General features: G+C 55.2%; 1 protein-coding gene across 1 annotated transcript in view; it reads right to left on the reverse strand.

Annotated features, from left to right (window-relative positions):
• The window catches only part of RASSF5 (Ras association domain family member 5), a 71,057-nt gene extending 63,880 nt beyond the window's left edge, over nucleotides 1-7,177 (reverse strand). Inside the window, exon 1 of the mRNA XM_054563278.1 lies at nucleotides 6,721-7,177. Within this exon, the coding sequence (XP_054419253.1) occupies nucleotides 6,721-7,177 (457 nt within the window). The remainder of the gene's footprint in view (nucleotides 1-6,720) is intronic.
• Nucleotides 7,178-9,463: the final 2,286 nt, after the last annotated feature.

The raw sequence follows: 9,463 nt of genomic DNA on the forward strand, positions 1-9,463 counted from the left end.
CCAGTGCGCCAGAATACGCTTCAGGGACAGCCAAGTCGTCTCTGGGACAAAGTTATCTCTACTCCCACAACTTCTTGGCCGTTCTCAGCCCTCTATCTACAGGAATATTCCCATCCAACAGGCTCCTAGAACACCAATTTGTATCTCCAGCAAACACAATGATAATTCTTTCCCAGATCCAGCCTCCAGTAGAAACAAAACTCAAAAGGATTAAAGAAACATACAGGCAAAGAACATCACTGTTCTTTAGGGCTGGTTTTCATGAACCTGTGGTCTGGTTTCTTAAAGGTCCCTGTAGGCCAAGTTTTCATTTCCTAGTAGCCCTAGCCAATGGCCAGTGCAGATAGCTGGGTAAGAGCTACCCCGCCCTGGGAATGTTTGTTCAAGAAACAGGGAGGGGGAGCATAAGGTGGCGTGCAGGCCCTCCAGTGAATAACGAACATGACCCAGCCCACTGTGGTCACAGGCGAGTGACATAGCCAGCCACCTGCCTGCCCGCCCAGCAACACACAGGAATTAACAGGCTGGACTTCCCACACCACCCTTCTTACAAACCCTCAGCACAATGTCAGATCACACTTGTCCCCTGGTGCCCGCAATGGGGCCAGGGTCGCAGGTGCGTGGAGAGTAATCCTGGAGGAAATCGGAACCTGCTACGGCAACCAGGGGTCACGAGACCCCTCAGCCAAGACAGGGTATTCTCCACAGGGAGGCTGGGCATGTGGCCACCAGGCCAGAGGGACCCCTGCTGCCTTCCTCCTTCATCTCCAAACAAGGCAATAAAAGAACCAAGCAGTCACAGCTTCCCCTTATGGGAATAGCTCTCAAGGACGTTCTCTACGCCAGGAACCACAGGCAGGCTAGAGCAGGCCCTGCACGAACCTGCCAGCCACTGTGGCCAAAGCCCACCCACCATGGAGAGCTCTCGAGGCCCGCCAGGCTCTGCCCATGTCTCCGGAGCGTGGGGTGCTTCAGAGAACACCCAAGTACCACCTCCCCCCCTCCCCCAAGACTGTCTTGACCTTGGGGTGGGGCTCCCCATTACTACCCCCCAGTACGATTTTATTCCCCTTAAACCAGGGCCCCAGGGAACCGAGCCTGCTCCCCCACCTGACATCATAACCTCAGACTCCCTCATCTTTCCCCAAAGCCTAAGCTGGCTCAGCTTCCCCTCAAGACCTGGCCCTGAGCATGTGGAGAGAAGCTTGTCAAAACTCTTGGAAAAAAATGAAAGTGACTAAATGCACAACCATCTCCCCAGTCAGAGCTGGCCTTTAGAGCGTCGGCTGCTGCCGGCATTCCTGGGCCTGCCAGGGGAGCGCCGGACAGAGCCCCTGGCGGCGGGCGGTGGCCTCTGAGGTCAGCGGAGGAGGCAGGCGGCCACGTGGAGAGGCCGAAAGCATCCTGCCACCCGCGCAGGCCAGGCCCGTGGGTCTGTGAGTGGTAAGGAGACCATGCCGGGGGTGCTGAGGCACGGGGTGGGAGTCGGGGGATGACCTATCTGCATGCTTCGCACACCCACAAATACCCGCCCAAGAATACTCACCTTGTCATGGGAAGAATTCGAACTGGAAGGCCTCCCATGAGGCCAGAGATGTGTTTACAGCTCCCTCATCAGCCTTAATGGTACCCTAGGCAGGGCAAGGGCAAGGGTGGAGAGTGGCTCCTTCCATGGGGAAACTGAGGAATGAGGAGTGGGTGTGGGGAGCCAGAAAGGGCCTCATGCTGGGCACGGAGCAAAGGAGGGAAATGACTGAACAGCCAGAGGTGGCCCAGGCCTCCAAGGATGGCTGGCTCGCCTAATCTTACCCTGCTTCTGGCCAGGGGACCTGCAACTCCCGCTCGCACAAGGCCCCCCAGGTTCAGACCGCATGAAGCTATTCCAAGGACGAGTGTGGCAGGGAGCAGAGAGTGCTGGGGGCCCTTCAGAGAAAAGGCGCTACGGACCCGGACCTGCGAAGCGTTTTCCTGTGTCATCCTCCCCGGCGGGCCCGGGCCTGCCTGGAGCCTCAGCCACCCCTCCCGGGCTTCTGGGCCCCGCTCCTGGAGCCAGCGAGGCACTTCCCCAGCCAGGGCCTGGGGGCTGGGCTGGGGCTGTCATTCCCCTGTCACTCCCAGCCTAGCAGCAGCCAGGCTTTGCCTAAACTGATTCACTGGTGAACCTGGGAGGAGAGAGAGGATCCTAGATCAAACCCTCAGTGCTGAGGGGAGATGTCAATTCACGTCCACCTAATAACTCGCAGGATCAGCAGGCAAACACACATGTTCATTACCAATTCTAATTAGGCTGGCAGACAAGTGGCATTAATCATTTTTGACTGTACCTGGGATTCAAGCCCCTCTCACTCCATAATCAGAAAATTTCATGCTCTGATGAATAGGGGGGAAAATTAAGCCCACATTTAATCCTTTCACTTTCATCTTTTGAGAAGACAGGAAGCAGGGTGTAGAAGCAACAGAGAAGCTTGGGGAGCTCAAAAGGTCTCTCTCAAAGCATTCCAGGTCCTTCCCCTGTACCCCCACCCCTAGCTCCCCCACACTCCACTAGGACCTTTCCCAAGAAGACCCCAATTAGAGCCAGGGGCAGGCGAGGGGCTGGAAGTGGGGGATTCCACTATCTTTAACAGCACGACATCCATCTTAGTGCTTAATTTTCCTAACCTCCAAAGCCAAGCATGGGCCTGAATCAATGGCAGTACTTCAAGCCTCACACACCTCAGCGCTGCTGGGTGTGCTGGACAAATAAAGCACCAAGTGCCTAGGGTTCTGGGTCTGCTACAGGGATACTCAAGGTCAATGTCCCAGTAATCTCTTCTACAAAGGACCCACGACAAGGCCTGGGCCTGCAGGATCCAGAAGCGGTCACATGTTTGGTTCCGGCCTGCACAGAACAAGTAGTTAAGCCAACCATTCATGCAGCGACAAGACAAGGCTGCCGGACAAGGGGCCCTGGGAGATACCAGCCTCGCTCACCAAGAAAGTCCCCAGTTCTTGTCCCTGAAGGCCATCACAAATGTCTGACACTCACAGAGTAATTAACGGCTATTAGGACGATGAGCCCCAGGGTCCCCCTTTCAAGCCTGTAATTCCAATCATTTAACCTATCACAGCTCTAAACAACACCCCTTCCAGAGTGAGACTAGCTCCAGGAGCAGATACGTGGTGCTCACTGGCAGCATGCAAGGTACGTCCGAGCAACCCGCCCGGAATGTTTGGTTGGACTTAGGTTTCCCCATTCTCCCAGGGGTGTCCAACCCGCGGCCGGCGGGCTGCATGCGGTCCAGGATGGCTATGAATGTGGCCTGACACAAAATCGCAAATTTACTTAAAGCTTTTTTTTTTCCGGTCATCAGTTTTTGTTATGTTCGCATATTTATTGTTTGGCCCAAGACAACTCTTTTTCTTCCAGTATGGCCCAGAGAGTCCAAAAAGCTGGACACCCCTGGGAGACCATTCCCTGGTCCAGGATGGCTTACATATCCACTAAAAGGAGACGGGAGGTCAAAGGTCAACTCTATGTGCCTTTTACAGAGGAAAGGGTCCCTGACCTGTAAGGGACATTCTCTGAGGACAAAGCCAAAGGGCAGCATGTTGTTTGCTGTTGACCGTCCCCTCCTGGAGTGCTGGAAATGGATATTCTCCCCACTGCCCCCACCAAAACACAGGCGTTCACATAATCTTCTCTTCTCCTTTTTTCTCTCTTCTCTCTCTCCACTTCTGTCTCTATCTCTACCTCTCTCCACTCACCAATCTCCACTGGATTTCCTTCTTTACCTAACAAACAGGATTCCTTCGATCCTGGAAATTAATATTAACCCTGAACTTTCCTGCTGGCAAATCCAGCAGTAACCAGAGCTCAGTTACAGGCCTTGAAGCAGGGATAAGTTTAATTAGAGGAACTTTCACTAAAAAGGCAGGCAGACAGTTTTCTAAAAGCTTCCCTCATTAAAAGCCCATTTTGCCAGTAAGGTTCCCCCCCAGTGCCAGCTGCCTACGCAGACAGGTGTCATCCAATACCCAGGGCCCTCCTGCTCGTTTCCAAGGGCAAGGGGACTTAACAGTAATAACAAGCTGTCACCTTCATCAACCACTACTAACCGACACTGTGTCCTGTGCCTGGCACTACGCCGGGGGCAACTGATACAAAGTGCCAATGTCCTGGTGATGGCTAAGCCACTGGCACTCTGTGAGGATGCTCCTCAGCCAGCAGAAAGGAGTGACATTTCAAGAGACATTCACACCCACACTTCCTGGGATGCTCATGGCCTTGCTTCCCCATTTAGCTCAGCAACCAGGCAGAGTTTGAAAACTACCCACTGCTTAGAACGGTGATCCTAAGAGGTGCCCCGAGCCCACAGAAATTGTTACAGCTGCCAAATGGGAGGGATAATAACATTCACATGACATTAAGTGTTCGTAATGCATTTTTCAGGTACTTTCTAAGCGCGTTACCTATATCGATTCATTTAATTCTCACATTAACAATGAACTAGGTAACATTATTATCCCTATTCTTTAAAACTAGGAAGTGAAACATGGGCTCACATGGAGACTCAGTGGCAAAGTCAAGATTCACACCCACGTCTTTGGGTTCCAGGCTGTGCTATTAATTACTGCATAGTGCTACCCTGCCAAAGTTGCATTTCTGACCCTCAGTTTTCAAAATAAAAATAAAATAAACTAACCCCACCATGGAATCAGATCTTCCGCTTAAAGGGAGATGCTCAGTGAGTCCAGCCTGCGGAGTCTCCACCTGCCAGCCCTCCTCTGCACATCAGACCACATCTTAACTGTGCCCCTCCGGCCCCGTCCACAGGCAGTTCAGGATGGGTAGCGACAAGCAGAGGCTCTTCTCCACAGCCCCTCGATTCCAGGTCTGCTCCCTCTCTCTGGTACTCAAACATCCCTGGTTGGTGGTAAACCTGCATGGGGGCCACCAAGTCACACAAAGTCAGAGGAAATGTCCCTGCACCTGGGTCTTCCTGCCACCAGAAACTACGAACTCATCAAATTAAACAATTCTAATGTGAAGTGAGCAAAAATCCATTTAGTCATGGATTATCCTGCGTATTACACACACATACAAGTACACCATTATCACAACTACCACCCCACAAAAATCATAAAACTATGTGCAAAATGTTCAACAATTAAAACAGTCCCCAAATGTCTTACTACAAACTAGAATTTCAAAGAAGCTGATCTCTCCAGGATTCCTGCACAATAAAACCCACTACTGCCCCTGTGTTGATCACGTTGGTGGATGCAGTAAAGTACCCCAGGACCCTGGAGAGGGCCAAAGCTGCTTAACACCTCCAAGGGCAAACTGCATTCAATTCTACCCTAAGGTTATGACATTTACCAAATGACAGCAGCCCTCTCTTACATGCACCTCTATAACTTTCGCTTTTTCCTTTTTAATTGGCGCCTGAACTGTGAGTTCTGGTGTTGCAGGGAGCAGCACCGGCTTCCCTTCCAGTCTTCCCCTTCCACTTGCTCCTGGCTTGGAGTCAGATGCTTCCCCGCAGCCAGCTGCAGTGGGAGGTACACTGCACAGCCTCGGCTGTGGACTGACTGCAGAGAGAGAGACAAAGTAGGGTTTTCCTGATGTGCAAGAGGCTGATGCCGTCCAATGCGGCAATTGGATGAGAGCTCATGGGGGAAGGGCCTTTGCTGAAAGATGCAAACCACAACATATTTCCAGAGATGCTTGATAGAGTTGTGCCATTGTCTGTGCTTTGTGCCTCAGATATTTAAAGTATCTATATAAACACATGGATATCTTCTGCCAAACACTGGCAACAGAGAAAATGGGGGTGGAGGTGGAGAGAGGACACTCATTAAAGAAATACACACACCTAACTGTAAGAAGAGAAAAAATAATAAACCCTTAAGGACTGCAAATTGGCTGAGAAAATCTACACCCTGGGTGTTTTATAGTCAGGTCTGAGAAAAGTGTGGCTCAGGGGAGGCTGGGAGGGCCTGAGAGCTCTGGGGATAAAGGGGCAGAGGTGGGTCGCTGTAGAGCATGATGGCTGGCGCAGTCACATAGGAGGAGAGGAGGCGGCAGGTTACAGCCAAACATTAGAGCAGAGTCCAAAGGTGTGAGGGGCCAGAGACAGAAGACAGGGGGGCCACAAGTCCAGGGTGACCTCACGCTCTCTTCAGCCTCACAGCCATTTCTATTCAAAACCTAACCGCATCTCCTCCTTGTCGCAACAGGTCACCCTGGAAGGAGGGATGTACCATAGGCGGACCTGTACCATAGATGGACAAACCATTTGCTATGAACCCTAATAAGCACAGGTCAAATGGCCATCTTAATACCAGTCTCACAAACCACTCTCGAGAATCAACAACAAAAGCAAGAGTGCACTGGAGACAACAGAATGACCTTGCGGCTGCGGCCATCAAATCCCACCTGCGCGCGCGTGTGTACACACACCTGTGTGTCTGAGGAGGGGGCGAGGCACGTACCCATCAGGAAAAGAGGTATTTGTTACCTCAGAACCTTATGTGGGCAACAGGCAATCACGGAAGGATACGGAGCAGGGGACTAAAGAGCGGAGTCTCCAGGGTTTATCTCTCTTAGTTAGAGTAGAGGTGTCCCCGGAGCCGGAGAGGGCAGTGCCCCCTCTCTCTGCCCAGCCCTGCTCAGTTCCTCGCCCCTGGACTGCGGTCTTCCCGCGCGCCCCTCCCCTGCCCGGCCCTCACACTCACTAGCGCAGCGCAGCGCCTGCCGCAGCACCTCTCGTCCGCACAGGTCGCACCAGCCCCGGCCGCTCCGTAGCGACAGTTCCGTGAAGCAGTGCCCTTCGCCTCGCTCCGCCGGGACGCGGGGATCCTGCGGCTGCTCGAAGATGCTCCGCACGTCTCGGGGCCGGGGCGCTCCGGGCCGCCGCCGCAGTCTCTGCTGCAGACCAGGCCGGAGAGGGCGAGCGGGACGGGAGGCCCGGGGTGGGGGCTCCAGGTCCCCGCGGGCAGCCTTTCGGGCGCCGCGCCCCTCGTGCGCCCCGGGCGCAGTGGAGATGGGCGCGGGGGCGCAGCGGCGGGAGGACCGGCTGGGCGGCGGAGCGGGTGGCTCCGGGCCGCTCAAGCTCTGCAGATAGCGCGGCGGTTCTGGATCCAAGAGCAGCCGATACGGGCGCTGCCCGATGGCCGGGGACGCCATGACCATACCCGGTGCGTGGCAGCGGCGCTTCTCCCGAGTTTGCCTCGAGAGGAGGGCGGCCCCAGACCAGGGCTTTTAAAGGGACCGCAGGCTGCGGGGCGGGGCAGGGGCGGGGAGACTCCGGAGAGGCAGGAAGGACGACCCCGGGGAACCACCGGCCGATGGAGCCGCTGGGTCGGCGATGGGGGGCGCCCGAACGAGTGTGGATTTCGGGGCGTCTTCCGGAAGCGGACTGGATAGCTGAAGGATTTTGTATGGGAAAGGCTCTATTCGGTACAACTCCGTCTGCCTTCAGCCCTGCTTCAGTCCCTCTCGCATCTCTTCCCCCCACACCGGTTCGCTTCTACTCGCACCCCAACACGCCCAGGTGAGGGGGCGGGCGGAAGGGACCGCTTAACATCTAGCAAGAGGTGGGGTCTACGGAAAGGTCCACCCCGAGGCCTCTGCCCGGCGCCTTCCAGACTTTCAGCGAACCCGAGGGTCGTGCCCCTTGCGTTTCCCCCCCGCCCCACCGACCCCCGTCACGGCCCGCGCCCGCGCGCCCGCGTCCCCGCGCCCCCGCGTCCCCGCGCCCCGAGCTGACCCCCGCGCGGGTCCGGAACGCCCGGCTTCCGCTTGCGCTCCCACAGCCGCGCGGAGTCCCGTGACGCGCGGCGACGCTCCCAAGCTGGGCGCGAGAAGCCGCCCCCGCGGCGGGCGCGACTGTCCGCGTGCGACTTTCACTCTCCTTGGATTTCCCCTCTGTCAGCATCCCTGCCCGGCAGGATATTCCTTTCCTGGAAACGGGGGTTAGGGCGATCGAGGGCCTTGGACTGTGAGAACACTCCAGCAGCCCTTGGGTTGGGAGAGCTGCTCCTAAATCAAACCCGTGTTTCCCGGTGTCTGTTCTGGTAGTTACCGTGGGAAACCAGCCCCCCAAGGCCCCCCTTTGCATCTGTGAAGAACAGCTCACCGGAGGCACGCGAAGGCAGGTTGTATTTGCTACCACACCGTGACCAACGCACTAACTCCCAGCCCCTTTTAATGCTCTGCTGTCACGGTCTTGATAGTCTTAATAATTTTTGAACAAAGCGCCGAGCATTTTCTTTCTGCACTGGGTCCCGCAAATTATGTAGCGGGTCTTGATCCTCTCTCGTTGGTGAGGAAACGGGGCTCCTGTATCTTTGAACGTGTGTCCTGACCCAGACCAGCGGCTGCATGGCCGTGGCCCTCTTTAGCGTCTAGTTTTCTTAACAAAATCCGTCTGGGAAGGAGGAGACAGACGCCATCTGCAGCGCTCGCCACTTCCGCCACTGTGACCCAGTGCTCACTACCTGCCTCGTAAAACCCGGGTTCGGTTTGGTGGGTTCATCAGGGGTCTCCAGCAACGAACGCTGGGAATATTCTGAAACCTTTGAAACCTCAGATTCCCCCGCCTCTTCCCAGGCTAGAAATGGGTCTCCCCCTAGTGCCTGGTGGGGGGATCTTCACTTTGCCTTTCGTTTTCCCCTTGGAGTAATTTTTAGGTAATTCTTAACATTCGAGTGGGTGGTCAGGGAATTCCCAGCCTACTTTGGTCCTTGACCTCTCCCTCGTGGCAGGGATCACCATGGAGTGCTCTGCCTTTGCAGCAGAGGTCATGTCGCAGGGGTCCTGGGTCTCACCTGAAGCTGGAGCTTCTGGAGCTTCTTACCTCATGAGGCGGTATTCGGGTAGAGAGAGGAGTAACCACAGCAGCCAACGCCAGACCGTGGGGCTGCAAAGGGAAGGCATTGCGATTCGGGAGTGTGAGCCGCCTTTCCCTCCTCACGTGCCTTTCCTCTCCCGTCTGAACCTTGCTTTCTCTCCATCACTGGTTTTCAAACTTGGAGATGCGGGGTAGGCAGTCCCCTGGAGGGCTTGTTACATCACTGATTACTCCCCCACTTCCCCCTGCACCGCCCCCCCCCCCACAGAGTTTCTGAGCCAGTAAGTCTGGGGCAGGGGGTTGAGATTCTGCATTTTTAATAAGTTCCCAGGAAGTGTTGATGCTGTTGGTCCAAGGACCCCCTGGTTCCGCTCTAAGGTAGTGATAAGACAATGGGCTTCTCCATTCTTTTCCCGACCGGACAGGTGAGGTTCAGCGGACATGACTGAGGAAAACCCAGCAAGAGGACTCCTCCCGGATGCCTTTGGCTGCATGTTTAGAAAGCAAAGCACAATTTGCCTTTGTGCTCTCCTATTCCCACCTCTCCCACTTTTTCTGCAGGCAGGCTCTTGGGGTTGTGCAGAAACCTGTATTGCTTGTAAATATTTGTTTGTGTCTGCCCTCTG

Source organism: Pteronotus mesoamericanus, unplaced genomic scaffold, assembly GCF_021234165.1.
Source record: "Pteronotus mesoamericanus isolate MK-2021 breed Mesoamerican mustached bat unplaced genomic scaffold, CSHL_Meso_final scaffold_705, whole genome shotgun sequence".
In the NCBI taxonomy this organism is placed as follows: Eukaryota; Metazoa; Chordata; class Mammalia; order Chiroptera; family Mormoopidae; genus Pteronotus; species Pteronotus mesoamericanus.